Source organism: Biomphalaria glabrata, chromosome 4 (genome assembly GCF_947242115.1).
Source record: "Biomphalaria glabrata chromosome 4, xgBioGlab47.1, whole genome shotgun sequence".
NCBI lineage: Eukaryota > Metazoa > Mollusca > Gastropoda > Planorbidae > Biomphalaria > Biomphalaria glabrata.
In genome coordinates, this window is record NC_074714.1 from 20716120 (window position 1) to 20733742 (window position 17623).

The following is a 17623-nucleotide window of genomic DNA, read 5'->3' on the forward strand; positions in this document are numbered from 1 at the left end:
CTTCTGTGGAAGCCCCTTTCATGTGGAGTCTCCATGGCCGTAACCCCGCCTGCCCTTCCTTAGACCTACTCTGAGTACCATGCAAGGTAACCATTGAGCCATGTAGTAAGGATTAGTGAAACGTATTGGCTAGACTTCCTCGATTGAGGTGTCGACTAGAGGATGGCGACATCACGTGATCCTTTAGGTTTACACAAAAACAATTCTGCAAGGTACAGAACTAGGAGAAAAAAATAAGAGAGGCTGACAACAGAAAAGATGAAGACGATTTCTTGGAAGGGACCGCCATTACTCTGGATGACTAGCTAAAGTTAATAGGAAAACAACAAGTAGAGCCAGGGAGGACTCGGAGGACTGGTCAGCAGATCACGTTAGGTTTCCCAAAGGAACAACAGACTGGTCAGGGGATCACGTTTGATTTCCCAAAGGACAACAGACTGGTCAGAGGATCATGTTTGGTTTCCCAAAGGACCAAAAGACTGGTCAGGGGATCACGTTTGATTTCCCCAAAAGGACCAACAGACTGGTCAGGGGATCACGTTAGGTTTCCCCAAAAGGATCAACAGACTTGAGGACGTTAAGTTAAAGAGATCTAGTAGCCTGTATATCTATTTAGCGAGTCTTCTTTAAAGGAAGCTTTATTTTGCAAAGGGCAGATGTTATCTTTGGAAGGACATAATCTATACTTAGACCCAAAAATATGTAGTTTTTAAAATTATGTTTTGTAACATGTAAATATTTGGGCAGGTGTTCTGTTTTGAGTTTTGTTCTACTGCAGGTATTCTATATTAGGCAGCCAACCTGTATTGCTCTTCAATTCAAAATACACAAGCAGGTGTGCTGTAAACGAAATGGTTATAGCTGAACAGGTACAACAGGTAAATAAGGTGGTTGTAGTCGTCAGAACTTGTCAATGATTATGTATCACTAAATACGATTGAGCCAATGATGACATTGGAACTTAATTAGAAATCCATTGAGAATGAATAACTGATTACATATAATTTTTAAACAAATAGCATAAAATAATTTTTTAAAGACTATACATCCTTAATGAAGCTGATGAATTTTCGTAAGAACAATTAATAATAATAATAATCTTATTATCCATAAGGAAATGTGTCTTACTATCTGTGCCTTACACCAAACAAAACATTATGACTATTCATCCCAGTGGCGCTATGGCCTTGGCCTGCTTTAGCACATCTCTCCATTCTGATCTATCCTGGGCTTTACATTTCCAAGCCCGGACTTTTAGTTGTTGTAGATCTGCCTCTACGTCATCAAGCCACTGTACTAGTGGTCTGCCATTTGGACCGCCGGCCTTTTGGTTTTTGCTACCCAAAATATATCAAGATTTATCTACGTATTAAACGCATTAATTGACATCGTTCATCAATGCCGAGTATGTTTTCATTGTTGGCCTTGCATTAGTTGGTTACTTAACTGTTACCTCTGTTTAGACTTATTTGCACAAGCCAAAGCGCGGGTACACCTAACACAAACCAATGAAACTCAGCCAATGTGAATGTATTTGCTTTTTTTGGCATTGCTTTTGTGTGAGGTATCTTTCATGCTTTAGTATGCTTTGTGCTCTAATGTCTAATCTATTTTGGAACCTAGTTGTATCCTTCAGTAGGATTCGAACCCAATCTACCTTATTAGGTAACCAGCGGTTTATACAATTCTGCTACACATTCCACACGTATGCAATTTGAGCAAACTTTTTAGGGGCATCGACCGTTGGGCTGAATGTGACCGGCAAGCCAAACGTTATCACTGGATTGCGATAAACTTGTTTGATTTTTCTTATTTCCTAGTCATCAATTTTTACCATTGCCAGCTTCAAAATTTTCCCTGTCATCGCGTCCTTTAAATCTTAGCCATTTTTTCTTAGTCTGCCTTAACAATTTAATCCTTTCTATCATCAGAGGAAATATCGCAGCGCGTGCGATATAGGTAAGTGCTTCATATGTAATAGGAAGGAAAAAAAACAACATTGTATCTCTAAACACACACAGACTTAATCACCGGCCCCCCTCTAATGCACTAATGCGAAGCTAAGGGAAATAATCAGAGAGTCTGTAATCAGAGACTCGAGTTGCTTCCCCCACTGCCAACTCTTCGGCTGCCAAGTATTGTCTGGCAAAGAGCTTGGTGAATATGCAGTTCAAAGACAAGAGTCTAGTGTGGGACAAGTATAATTCAAATGAAGAAGCAGTGTACTTAAATCACTTCTTGCTCGTTGTTTTTGGTTTTCTGTTTGTTGTTTTGTTTTGTCTGGATTGTTTTTAACCTCGTCTCCGAAGTCTGTTTGTTTTCTAAGTATTCTTGAGTTACCTGAAGTCGAGGACAGCACGGTGCGAAGCCTCGGATATACAGTGTAGGCTACGTGGGACAGCACGCTGCGAAGCCTCGGATATACAGGGTAGGCTACGTGGGACAGCACGCTGCGAAGCCTCGGATATACAGGGTAGGCTACGTGGGACAGCACGCTGCGAAGCCTCGGATATACAGGGTAGGCTACGTGGGACAGCACGCTGCGAAGCCTCGGATATACAGGGTAGGCTACGTGGGACAGCACGCTGCGAAGCCTCGGATATACAGGGTAGGCTACGTGGGACAGCACGCTGCGAAGCCTCGGATATACAGGGTAGGCTACGTGGGACAGCACGCTGCGAAGCCTCGGATATACAGGGTAGGCTACGTGGGACAGCACGGTGCGAAGCCTCGGATATACAGGGTAGGCTACGTGGGACAGCACGGTGCGAAGCCTCGGATACACAGGGTAGGCTACGTGGTACCCTTTTATCTTTGTTTATTGAAAAAAAAATATCACTTACAAATGAGCATTTTTTTAATATTATTTTTAGATTGTTTTTTTTTTCGGCGACGAGCCTCAAAGCCTTAATCTAAATATGTGGGGGTATCTTCAAATCGTTTTATTTACAATGTAGTAATGGCCGATAAATTCCTATTAGAATATATTTCCACGAAAACCATAATTCGAAAGATCCTTTTTAATAAGATGAATAATGAGCTGTAGATGTCAGGAGAATACGTTTCTGCAGTGAAAAATGCAAGCACAGACCCTCCCCCCACCCCCCCCCCCCACCCTAAAGCTATAAAGAGAAAGGCCATAACATGACTGTTTTTTCATTTTTATTTTTTCTTTCGCCAAATTAAATTCTCACGTTTATGCATCGGGTTAGGGTTTACTGGGCGTTGGTGTAAGGGTTTGGAGAAAAATCGCCCCCCCCACTCCAAAGTTCTGGATCCGCTATTGAGAACAGCAGAGTGGTTGACATGCAATACATTCTTCAACCATCCATAGACTACTAACAAGCCGTCAATTGCATAGAAATGTAGTATTTAGTCAGCTGCTCTGAATTGAAATGAAGAGTAGATTTTAAGAAATTAATTTTCTTAACTAAATAAGTTTGTTGTTTGTGGGGATCTTTTTTTCATTATTTCTTGATGTTAAGATTGCAAGCTGCATAAACAAAGCAGCTATTTCAAACGTTGGCTTAGCAAGACAAATCTATATGCTAATGAAAATATCTTCCAAACAGAGAATGCTGTGTGTTAAAGATTAAGTCAAAAATGTTATTTTAAAGCAGAATCCTCTCCCATCTCAATAGCTGTAGTATGCGTTGTAAGCTGAACTAATAAAATAGGACGATCAGAGAGATAAGGAATCAGCACCTTGAACAACATTCAAATATGGCATGTCCATTTAGCCGCATTCAAGAAATGAATGATTAAAATGTGTGAATATTTTTTCTGTAATTAATAAAAGATTTTCGTTGAACTGAATGTTTGTAATCAGACAAGCTAACTGGTCAATGCGAAAGTGATTGTAATGGATTTCAACGTTGTTGTTGACTTGCGTGAAGTTTAGATCACAGAGTCTCACTTTGGTTAAGTCAAAATGTAAAGGGAGAACTAAATCGAAACGAAAAATGATGTAACAAAAAGTTTTATCGGAAAGGGTACCAAATGATAGAAAAAGATTACTTTTTTAAAGCAAAGCTTATTTAAGGGAAAGAACCGCTAATTACAGTCATCTATCTTGTGACAAGTCAAAAACTCGCTGTCAGAGTCACTCAAATTTATCACAGCATTAATTATTATTTTTCATTATTTATTTATTTTATTTTAATTATTTGTCCATCCTACCCCTAAATCATTCACCCGCCACACCTTTTCCGCTCCAGGCTAGACTTAGTTGACCACCTTGGAGATAGCTAAGGCGCGTCCTTTCATTTATCTGCCCTTGATCGGGGAAAGGTAGACACACAATCTCTCTTGTCTTCCCGCCGGATGTCTGAAGGACGGTCGCAGTGGACACCACCTTGTGTGGGATGCAAGTCGCTCCCCCTCCCACTTTCCCACTTCTCTCTTTGATCTAGGAGACCACAAAGGACTAAACACGCCCATTGACCTTCCAAGGTGCGACTCCCACCTCGAGTCAAATCCACCCACGTGTAAGATAAATCTTAGCCTAGGGCATTTCCTGTGTCCGCCCGCACTTTCCAGGCTTATATAAAGTAAACCAACTCAAATCAGACTCTCTTTCATTCTCATTCGAGCTGAGCTATCGAGTCTGGACCGCTTCATTTATTCTTTCTTCTAGAGGAATACCTGGTGGTAAGCCGAACTTAATTACAAGTTCCATCTTAATTACTCTGCGTATTTTTCCATTGGATTTTATCATGTGTATTTTGCCTAGTTCATTTATATTTAATTAGTGCATTGTGTATTTCTCACTGGCGTAAGTAGAAAACATAAACATGTCCTATGTATTTATTTATGTATTACATTAATCTATTAATGCTACGTTGCTCAATTGATCGTTGATGCAACCATGTATATATTTGTACATCTTATTCTATTTCCTTTATCTCGGTTGACCGCCTTGATAATTTTACTAGCGCACTAATACTGCGTCTAGAAAAGAGACATGAGTTATCTCCCCTGTATTGAATTATCTCCCCTGTAGTCATTTTACTCTAACGAGAGTTGTGCCGAGTGGACACCCTCTCCATTCAAGCGCGCTCCATTGTTCTCGACCCACGGTCATATGTAAACAAACCGTCTGGGTCGCTGACCACCGCCCATTTCACCCCCCCCCCTCTTCCTCTATCCACCTGTGTTGTTTATTTGAGATTATTATTTCCCCTTCTATGTATAATTTTATATTATTACTTTCCCTTCTATGTACATTTTTATATTGCTACTATCAGCCATCTATTATTCCAAATCCCATTTGTCATCATCTCCCCTTTTGTGCTCAAAAGCAATTTTACCAATCTGACGAATGCACCTCAGTCGAGGGCATCGATAAGATGCATGAGAGACATGTCCTAACTTGTCTTTATTTATCCGCAGCCTCCCTCAGGTGTCTGCCTATTTAGGTGCTTAGTGCTATTCAGCACTGTATTTGCTATCGAGAATCACCTACTGCCTATTTATTCATTGGATCAACGATCTATTTACCTGCATCTGTGCTTAGTGCTATTCAGCACTGCACTTGCCTACTGAGATCTACTCAACTCTACCACTTGGCGCTATCGGCATTGCCCGCCTATTCGACAGCCCACCTGTCAAGCTATTAGGTGCGACGTCCCTATAGATTCAGATCTGTGTGAGACGTCATAGCTACGCCAACCCTCTGCAACTCACTGGACATATCCTGTCAATTACGCTGCCCACGGCAGATCAGCTCTGCCCGCAGTAACCTTGTGCCCACGGTAGCCGGCCACCCGCCCTACTGTGCCCACTACCGATATTAGATTTTGGGATTGAAACTCCACAAGAACTATATCACCGGCGTCCCTCTATCCGCTAGAGCGCCACCTCCAGCTGCAGAACCTCAAGCCAGGACACCGCCAGCTGCGACATCAACAGGAAAAACCAGCTAAGTCAGAGGACAAAGTGACATACTCTCTTATTAGGTGCAAGAGTGATGATTAAATCTAATATTATTCAGAGTTAGATGCAAACCCTCCCCCCTTTTATTCTTATATGTATATTTATGTAAATAAATATTCTTTATTCTAACTTTTGTATCTATCTTTCATTGCTTTGTCTCGTTGCGTGTCTGCTCCCGATTCATATGCTGATAGGTTGGTGTGTGATAGCTTTAAAAATAATCATCCCCTAGACATTAAACGCGCCAAACACACATCACATTTCCCCACCTGTCACATATCTAAAAATGGCAGAATTTAGCTCCTTTGCCATATAAAACAAAGTGAATTACTTAGTACTAATTGATTAACTAATTGGTTAATTTTTTGGATATATGTGTGTATTGTCAATAGTCAACGACTATTAATAATTATGTAAATGGGAAGTGGGAGATAAAAACGTGTAGAAACGTAATAAGTGGAATAAATCCATACATACATTGAAATAGCTCATTAAGTAGCAGGTATTTCCCTTATTTTGATGTAAAACAAAATAATTAATCACCAATAATTAATTAAATAATTGGTTAACTTCTTTGATTGATTCGTGTCTTGTCAGATACATTGAATAGCTGTGCAAAGCTTCAACTTGATCAGAGAATCGGTAATGAGAGAAAAAAATATGTTCAAATTTTTTATCAGACAGATAGACAGACAGATAGACAGAGTGAGTTGATGCAAAAAAAAAGACACAGATCCCTAAGTACAACTTTTATTTGTATTGACATACAGGTAATTGAAGCAGCTGATGATGCTATTTAAAGTGTGAGGAAAAACAAAAGTATTTGAATGAAAACTAATGACGCTATCATGTTGCTATTTCGAAAGTGCTCATGTCAACTCTTGACCTCGAGGAGTACATTTTAATGGTGATTTAGAAACATCAGTACAATTTTTTTCTCTCTTCCGTACTTGATCCCACGTAGGCCTATATCATTATAGTGTTATGTATTGTCAATATTATAGTGTTATGTATTGTCAATCTTAATTTTATTTCTGTTTTATAAGTCAAGTAAAAGTAAAGTTACTCTCTCAGATCTTGCCATCTATGGGGCAGGTGATGTAAAGGTCATCTGTTTCTGTGGCCCATGGTTTAGGAGGATTTCATATGGCCAGCACAATGACCAAGCGCCTTTACTTTTCGCCAACTATTGTCAGGTACTCATTAGAGAGGTATCCATCAGAGATGGGTGGACGTAGAGGTGCCCTAAGGTTTCCGAATTCCCATTCTTCATCAGAATTCAAATCCAGGACCCTTCGGTTTGGAAGTCAAGCGTTTTACCACTCAACCACAGCGCATGTTTTAGAATGCCACAAATTGTTCTTTTGTTATTTAATCTCTCTCTCTCTCTCTCTCTCTCTCTCTCTCTCTCTCTCTAGACAGAGCCACCAGGAAAATTTCCACCAAAGACAGAGATTCCTGATGTAATGTGCATTAGTGCAAGACAGTGGAAACATCAGACGGTTGGAAGAAAAACGAAAACAAAAATTGGAACGTGCCCCCCCACACACACACCTGCTCCCTAAACTTGAGCTTGAACGTAGTGCAACAGAAACTTCCAAGCAGCCACGTGACTAGTTTGGTTACACATACTGCAGTGTCTGACCCCCAACCCGAAGGAAGACATTAAGAGGGTCCTAGATAGTCATCTCAATACCAGATCCATAGCCCACCCCCAATATAATTTAATTGACAAAAGAGGTCCTCATTAGCAGAGGTGTAGCAACCCTAACGAGTCCATTGCGCCCATGACTAATTTAATAATGGACCCAGAGGCCTTCAAAGGAAAAACAAATTTGTCTGCACATATTTAATGCCATATACGACTTCTTACAAGTCGTTATTGAATTCACTGTGATGACACTATTACTTGGTAAAGAAAGAAACTACATTCATATGAAAACCTTTTTACAAATGCATTGATATAATATACTCGATTTGGGAAACCCTCATCACATTTTTTTGAACCCGGGATTATAGGACCTTACTACGCCAATGATCATGAGTCATGTATAAAAAAAAAGGGATGTACTATCAGGCTTCAAATGAAATATCAATGTGACTATTAAAAATTTTAAGGGTATGGGGTCGACAAGGTGTAGGCAGGTACGTTGAGGCAGGTTCGTTGAGAACAATGATCTGTTTGACATTAACACGGCCTCTTTCATTTTTTTTTCTTCTGTCCAAGCCCACGTGAGACATCGCCAATGAAAGGGACATTACTGTCCCAGCTCGTCTAAAAATAGCCACGTATACGAGAGATATCTATCTACCTGCCTTAACTTTTCTCTCACCTCGGGGAATCTTGCAGAAAAATATATGTCTGAGTCAACCTGCTGGGGTGGATCGGGCACGCTAATGGATGGAAGGTGTGTTTTATCTTTACTCTCTCTCTCTATCTATCTCTCTCTCTCTCTCTCTCATTCTTCTTATTATTATCTGTCTGTATAACTATGTCGCTCTCTGTCTCTCGATTCCTGACTTTATTTTTATTTTGTTTTACAATATGTGCTTAATCCAACGTTACCATATCATATTAGAGAATTCATAAACCCTGCTGTGGATAGATCCACACAGCCTTTCAGCAGATGTAAATCTAGATATAACATAAGAAAATTATTTTGTTTATACTTGTATTTCGTCACCTGGGCTTTACAGATTTACGTTGAAAGGGTGGAAGGCACCCTGAGCAGTTCACTCAATAGCATCTCATAAACCATCATAGTTCATTTTTTTTTACATTTTAATTGCCTAAATAAATTTTGCTAATTGTTTATTTATTTTGATTGACTAGGAGCAAGTGCTGAGAAGTTGTTTGGTGAAGGCAAGTTCTAATGATTAAGACTTGTCTTTTCTTCTTCATCCGATATACGCACTGCTTGGCTGTTATAAGAAACTGTTAGGTTTAGCCTAATTGCGTTTGATGTGTACACAACAATCCAATCCTATCTTAAGATACCTGACTCACTATTGATGAAAATTAACAGCCGTCAATGTTTGATTGCTTTGATCCCTTTTTATGCTGAGCATCAACTTTAGCTAGACGATAACACAGAAGTAGTAAATACATTTGAACTAACTCGATAAGAAAAAAAAAAATTTTCAGCAACTGCAGTGAATTTATAACAATAATAATAGCAACACAAAACTCTAAGACATATCGTCATACTTCTTTTTGTCTGCAGTTCGAATATTCTCGATCAAACTCGATCAAAGTCAAGAGTCGGTCAGACGGACACATGTACAGAACAAGCCAATGAGGCAAGCTTAAAACAGAACGGCTTAGTTCGAATCCCTATGAATAAATGATTTGAGGACAGTCAACTCGTGCTAGTAGCACAGAGACCTAATTGCTGATTTTCTAACAAAACTATTCATAAAATTGCACTGAACATGCCAACGTACGAAATAGATGCGCTATGAAATAAAATAATATGCTATGTATAGAATGTGTGGCTGAGAGGTGAAAACCACTTGGCTACCTATCTAGGGGGCTTAAGCTCAAACCCCAACTTGTTTTTTGCTGAGCGCCTAAAGGAAGCACGGGAACCATAAGGTAGCACGGGAACCATTAGGTAGCACGGGAACCATCTTCCAGATACCCCCCTGCCCCCACTGGTCATCAAAAGAGATTCGACCATAGCGGTCTGAGCTTGCTATAAGCAAGAAAGTTACGCTATATATAAAATCAATAAAATAATAATCGCTAAGGAATTTGATTCTGAAAATTAGTTAATCAATATCAATCCTGACATGTTTATAGCCAATGCACATTTCATTATATGTAACTGTTCATATAGTAAGTTCTAGATTTTACACGGTGTAAGTACTTTATTGCTGAATCATCAAAAGACAAGATTTATTTCCAGAGCTCTGCATCTATTACCTGTTCTCTGCTAAACAATGACTTAATAGATCTTCTTCTTAAGCTAGACGTTCCATCTTGTCAGGGGAAATGAATGCGCAGCATGAACTTTAAACCACAGTTAGTTGTTTCTACAAAAATTGTTCTGACAATTCGAAACAAAAGATTTCCTTTGTCTGTTATGTCTGATTATGCTTCGGTATACGCTAAATAGATTTTTTTCTCTTGAGTGTAAATAAAAGAACTTACTTAACTTAGCAATACAAATGTAAAAAAAAATTAAAATTTTTCACCAAAATTCTAAAACCGTTTGCATAAATGTGTTAAAAATATGGTAAATAGTTATCTACCCTACTAAGGAGCCTCCAGTGTTTGTTACTATTAATAGTGGAAAAAATTAGAGTTTTCGCTTTCAGAAAAGAAAAAAGGTAGACGTTGTATCAGAACTTTGAAGGGTCTAAAATATTATCATGTCGGATTTTGACTATCTTTTCTAGTTTACGTGATCTAAACGGGACGGACGGACAGACGGACAGACATTCCACACAAAACTAATAGCGTCTTTTCCCCTTTCGGGGTCCGCTAAAAAAGAACGAGGCACCAAGTGCACACACATTTGATTCTGAGGCATCGAGTGCACTCACATTTGATTCTGAGGCATCAAGTGCACTTACATTTGATTCTGAGGCATCGAGTGCACATACATTTGATTCTGCCTAGAACACAAAGACTGGTTTTCTCTCCAGAAACTGACTCTGAGTTTTTAAAAAAGCAGTACGCTTTAAAATAAATTCCTGTTCTGGACTTGGTACAACAGCTAGTTTCCCTACTTTATAATTATAATAAGTCAGATCTCAAATCAATCTAATTGTGTTTGCAGTTTATTTCATTACCTGGAAATATATTTTTTCTATTAATTAATTGTGGTAAAATACTGGCTCCTCTAACACCCAGACGATACTTTAAATTTGATGTATGAGGCATTCACTGAAAATATGGGCTTTAAGTAATGATCTTCAAGACAGGTCAAAGCCATTTTACGAGTGAAGCGCTCTGGCTTCGAAACTAAATTGTTTGTTTATATAAGTATGTGCTATTATAAATCAGTGTTTAAGTTATGTACATTTGGTATCTATTTTTAGTAACACTTGAATGTATGTACATCGAGAATGTGTGAGTCTCTTCATCTAGGGAATGCTTATATAAACACGCACACACGCACAGTCGAGCATTTTCGTACTCGTGTGGACCTGAGTCAAGAGCCCTCCGATACCAGGGCAAAGTACACCTAGTGCCTGGAGCCTTCATTTCTGGAATCCCCACGCCTTTGTTTTGCAATTGGTATCATATGGAGACACTCATTGAAACACGCTAAGGTGTAAAAAAAAAAAAATCCTAACATAGAGAGACGTTCTTTAATTTATTTTAAATTATAAATTATAAAAAAAAACAATAAGATAATCATTTTCATACATTTCATTATTTCTACTTTATAATTCCGTCCTCTAAAATGCTTTTTTTTTAAGCCATGCCCCGTATGGGCGCTTTTTATGTTGAACTGATCAAAGTAGCGAAAAAAAAACTAGACAAATGTTCCAATGTTTATTTATCTTAACATCATTTAAAAGTTACACAGTTACCAAAGTAAACATGTAGGCCTACTAGTTGACCCATGGCGTAACATACGCAGCTATATTGCAGGGCCGGCCTTAGGCCACTGCAACCAATGCGAACGCATTGGGCCCCGCACTTTCATAGGACCCGCGGTAATTCTAACTGTAAATTATTAAATTTAACCATTTTATAACTTCTAACAGATTTCCCGCGGCCTTCGTATTTACCAGGAGCTCCTGAAAATCTCCTGAAATTCCAAAATGTACGAAAAAGTCCTGGAAATCTCCGGAAATTATTAAAATCTTTTGAAAACTCATACAAATCTCCTGAAATATATAGACCAAAATTATCATTTTGGGTTGTCATTCAATATGGAAAATGCCAATCCTACGCGCGATTAATAAAACGGCATTACTCAATACCCGTAAATGTGGAATGTGGCGAAAGAAGCTTCTTGCTAAGTTAACTATTTTTTTCCCTAAGTTATACATAAACTGTCACATTTCTAGGAAAATCATTCGAGCCGTTTTCGAGAACCGTGTACACCCAAGTTTATTTCTTGTTTTTACAGTTAAAGAATTTGCAAAGTGAAAAGAGGAATCGTAATATAATATAAAACAACTTTTTTCTCTAGATATGAAAGTTTCACGACACCATTATTTTAATCATTTTTATCATTGTCACTACAATATGATGGTAGACTTTGGCGCTTCATCTATTATATCTCTGTCCAGGCTTCATCTATTGTATCTCTGTCCCGGCTTCATCTATTGTATCTCTGTCCCGGCTTCATCTATTGTATCTCTTTCCCGGCTTCATCTATTATATCTCTGTCCCGGCTTCATCTATTGTATCTCTTTCCCGGCTTCATCTATTATATCTCTGTCCCCTTTATCTTATCTTTCTTATGTAATAAATTACAGACGTTCCTGTAAGGAAGAAGATAATCACGTCTTACGTGTATTCAAATGTTATCTACTCAATCGTGTTAATTATAGACATAAACTGTCAAATTTCAAGGAAAATCATTGGTTTACCTGGCTGATTCAGGCAACCCGTTCCATGATCTTATTTCACTGAGGAAGAAGGAGCATTTGTACAACTTTGTCCTTGCAATTGGAATAAGAAATGTGCCTTTATCTGTGTGTTTATAGTGCTACTCCGACACCACTTTAAAGCACTGGCGATATTTTCTTATTTTAAATCAAAGATGAATCCATATTTTTCTACTACGGTTTTATAAGAATATAAATTCCGTTAGAAGGACTTTGTTTACAAGACTAATGAATCTACGGTTCAACATTATTTAACAATGAGTCAAAGAAAAGAATGTCTCACTTTTCAAATTTGGTTTCTCCTTAAATTAGCCTGTGCAATTTTCTTGAAGAACGAATAAGCCAAACTTCCTCTTCCGGTAGCGTGATTCTGGCATCGCTTGAATTTAAAAATAGGTTTGTACTCATTGGCACCGGTGCGTGCTGGTTCCAAATGTGTTTTCCATTTAGAAGTGGGCCTAACGATAACACTGACATACAAACACACGTAAAGACACACACACACACACACACAAACCAAGTGAAACGAAAAGCCAAAAAAATGAAGGGAAAAAAAAAGGGGGGGGGGTCTAGGTGGATGTGAATGATGTGGGGATAGGTATCTGTGTGTGGGTGGAGTCAAATTGATGACGTATGTACTGCGAATAGGTTCAAAGGTTACCGATGAAGAGGAAAAAAATAGAGGAACAGAAACTTGAGTTTGGAATTTGTAAAAATGTATTTTACTTTCAATATAGCCTTCTACAGCGGCCTGAGTAGGAACATCAATAAATATAATAGGCCAGAACATAAGGTCTCTGTCCCTCTCACATACGTACACATACGCACACACACACACACATTCACTCGCACATACTCACACGGACAAACACAAACAATGAAAAGCAGCCAATTGTAGGCAGAATGTTGGCCAAAAGTTGACTCTGCACGAGACAGTAAATAGATATAAAGCGTGGGTACACAGGAGCCATGGAGCGTTTGAAAAATATGTTCATTAAATGACAAGTTCTAAGTTGGTTTTTTTTTTTCAAAATTATCTCCCTTCGTTCGTGTTCGATGTTGATGAGTCGGTGATTATATTCTGTCTTTTGTATTTTATTCCTCGCTTTGATCTGTCTTGTTACAAGAGACAGAGAGGAAATGATTTCAATTTGTTATTTGTAAAGCTGGTTGACTTTATAAGACTATGAGATGAATGGCCATAGGAATCCTAACATTTATATCAGAGACATGAAATACACCACGCTCATGTCTTAGTAAATAGATACTTTAACAAATCGTTAGATAATGTACTTTTATTATTCAATAGATCAATAAAAATGGAAGTTTTAAAATAATAGGCCTATGTTAGTGTCTTTTCTCAACAATACGTCCTACGGGTGTTCCTATGTAAATCTAGTCACTCTGTTAATCAATTACTTAAATTCTGCCAAGTCATTGGTTTTCCTGGCTGACTCAGGCAGCCCATTCCATGCTCTAATAGCACTAGGGAAGAAGGAGAATTTGTACAAATGTGTCCTAGAATATGGAACAAGGAATGTGCCTTTCTAATTGACGCACATTAAACAAAAATAGCAATTAGAAGATGAAACAATACTTTAAAACAAAAGAGGTTTACACTGATTATTTCATGCACGAGTTACGTGTTAGCAAAGGAGGCCAAGTGATTGGATAATATGAGCACATGGGTAAAGCATGCATGGGGTGGAGTCATTCAAGGCATTGTGCTAGATAGCCTTGTATGTTCTATTTGAAACATATGGCAAAAACCAAAAGAGGAGGGTGGGGTGGAGTAAGGGTGGCGATCTAATGTCAAGTTGTGGTTTTCACGTCATAGGCATGACGGTGATCTAGTGCAACCATGAGCACATTCCTACTAGATCACTATGACCAGTACATTTTGATATGATGTTGTTCAGGAGTTAACATTCACAATTAATAAGTAAATATTTATTTGTTTAATAAAAGACAAAACGAGCCTTATTGGAAATGTTATTTGTCATAATCTATAATATGCGGTCTTCATTTAAATTTTCACACAAATACATACATATATATTTTACATACATACATACATATATATTTTACATACATACATACATATATATTTTACATACATACATATATATATATTTTACATACATACATACATATATATTTTACATACATACATACATACATACATACATACATACATACATACATACATACATACATACATACATACATACTCTGTCTCGTTCTCTTTTTTTCTCACTTTCTTTCTCTTTCTTTCTCTCTCTTTCTTTTTCTCTATTTTTATATAGCTTATATCAACTCACTCTGACTATCCAGTAAAACGTTTGTACACATTATTTCTCACACACCCATTCTCGGATCAAGTTGAAACTTTGCACAATTATTCATTGGCATAGACAATAAATGAATCAGTAAAGCAAATAACCAATTAGTCGATTATTGACTGGTTAATAATTTTTTTTATATCAACAAGGGAAATGAACTCTTCAGAATTACCCAATATGGTTAAATATGTCGGTTATTTTGTTTAATATTGAAAAGGGAAATAACTTCTACATTATTGACAAATATAGTTGTAACTGTGGAGTTCTTCCCCTTAGATAAGCCTTTTTTTTTTTTTTTTTTAAGTTTCTTTCGTCTCAACATCCTTCCTACAGTTTACTGGGGAGAGATGGTGGGGGCAGCTGCTCCATGATGAATGTATAAACAGGACTTGAAAATATATATTTATATCACTACAAATTGTTCGTTTGTAAACTTTAGTTACATTACATTATATGTATTTTTGTATTGCTTACTAGTGGCAGTTCTTATGTTGATACGTACACTGTTGGGAGGTGGGGTGGTGGGATGCAGACAGGCCTAGTTGCCCCGGGAGTCTGGCACCCTAGGTAGGCCACTGCCTTCACAACGCTTTCTATAAATATAGTTTTCATAGTTATGTAGATGATATTCTCTCTCTTTCTATGTCACTCTCTCTCATTCTATCTCTTTCTCTTTCTCAGTCACTCTTTTTTTTTCTCTCTCTCCAGACCTGCTGTGGATTATGACATTAAACCTTTGCCAAACATGACATCCAGTGATGTCAGTACGCCAACCAGTGGGCCGCTATGTGACACACAGACGTATCCAATAGGAATGTGACTTTTGTTTACTTTCAGAACTACGTCGAGCTACAACAAAATTAAACCGTTAAAATTCTGTCTCTGTTCAGTGGAACTCATGCAACCTTCTCTGGTGTCGGTACATTGTAGACATGATTTTATTTTTGTCCTGTGACACAAAATCCATGCAAATCGTTTGTGCTTACACAATAGACAAGATAGACAACTAACCAAAATATCTCCACCCAAGGAATATAAGGGACATAAGTTCATCATTGGTTATGCGTGCAATCTATACATCTATAAAATCAAGTCAATTGACACAAGCTGCAGATGGAATAGCCTGCCCAGTGTGCAGACAAATTGTCAATATGTCTTAACCAGCCACAAGAGGAAGCCCAAAAAGTTAGTGCAAAGCCCTCAGCCCCCAGAATGACATAAGTGGTCATCGTCAATCACTTTATCAGAAATCAAAATGTGAATAGACCAATCCATATATAGAGGTAGATAATATGTGGTATAAATCGGAATTTATTTAGCAGTATGTACATGATTAACCCAGGTTCTAACACACAAACAATCTTCATGCCTTTCCATTAATTTGTAGTTAACTTAATATGTGGTTAATATAAATTCAGAAAAAAAAAAGGTAAATATATGGATGACTCCACCAGAAAGGATAATATTGCTGTATAAAAGCTAATCACAGTTTTAGTGCATATTTTAAAATTAGATGACATCGAGTGTGACTTACCGCCATGTCACTGGACTAGCTGGTCAGAAGATGGATGGTTGAATCAGTCTACTTTTCCTGAAGAAAAATAATTTGATTGAAAATTCTCTAACAATAGTCGAACAGCTGTTAGTTTTCTACTGCTGTTTCCTGTTTATTTTTGTTCATCTATTACACTATTAATTTTTAAAAGATAAACTGCGAAAAAAAAATAATGTAATAGTTTTCCAAAATAGAAAATTTGATTTGTGCAGACGATGCACAAACTCTCTAGCAACCGAAATGAAAAAGACGAACAGGAAAATGTGGCGGATTTGGCAACTCTTGTGTTCAGGTAAAATCTTGGGTGGAGCGTGGGGGTGTGGGGAGGGGGGAGCCAAGGGTGGATTTCAAGGAGATGGAAATAGTCTATAGCTTGGAAAAAAGGGCGTGGTTCAGAGGGGTGCCAAACGTAATGTTGCCTCACTTGCAGATTTGTTTGGTAGAAATGTGACGTTTTTGGGATCGATGCTTCGACGGAAGGTATTCGCAGCTCATTGGTATTCGCATGTCTTTTTTTTTCTTCCCGACATCGTTACCTGGTGGAGTTAGAAGCAGACGTCTGCATGAAATTGGTATTGTCAGTATCGATACTAATGAGCACATGCACATTTTGCACCAGGGAGTCTCAATCTATCTATGTGTGAAACGTGCATTTACGCTAAACGACCAGAAGAGGATCATATTTTATATTTGTAGACATATTGACAAATACATGAAATCCAAATCAATAACTTTTTAAAAGGCGAGTTGAAATAACTCGGATCAAAAGACAGAGAGAAAAGGTAGACAGACGGACATATAGATAGATAGATAGATAGATAGATAGATAGATAGATAGATAGATAGATAGATAGATAGATAAATAGATAGATAGATAGATAGATAGATAGATAGATAGATAGATAGATAGATAGATAGATAGATAAAGACAGAGACAAATAGATAGATAGATAAATAGATAGATAGATAGATAGATAGATAGATAGATAGATAGATAGATAGATAGATAGATAGATAGATAGATAGATAGATGTTGTAATAAAACTCTCTTATAATGGAGTTTCAATTTGTATCTGCATTATGTTAGCTAGCCTATGACCCTAAAATACAAAAGATGATAATGATTATCGCCCTTTGGGTTATCCTTGACAGTATACCACAACATAAAAAGAATGCCCAGTCTGAGCTCACTCAATGCCGTTCCAATCAGACTCACCCA

General features: G+C 37.8%; 1 protein-coding gene across 1 annotated transcript in view; it reads right to left on the reverse strand.

Annotated features, from left to right (window-relative positions):
• The window catches only part of LOC106053823 (glutamate receptor 3-like), an 84574-nt gene extending 67833 nt beyond the window's left edge, over positions 1 to 16741 (reverse strand). Inside the window, exon 1 of the mRNA XM_056026022.1 lies at positions 16384 to 16741. Within this exon, the coding sequence (XP_055881997.1) occupies positions 16384 to 16389 (6 nt within the window). The 5' untranslated portion in view covers positions 16390 to 16741. The remainder of the gene's footprint in view (positions 1 to 16383) is intronic.
• Between the last annotated feature and the right edge of the window lie 882 nt (positions 16742 to 17623).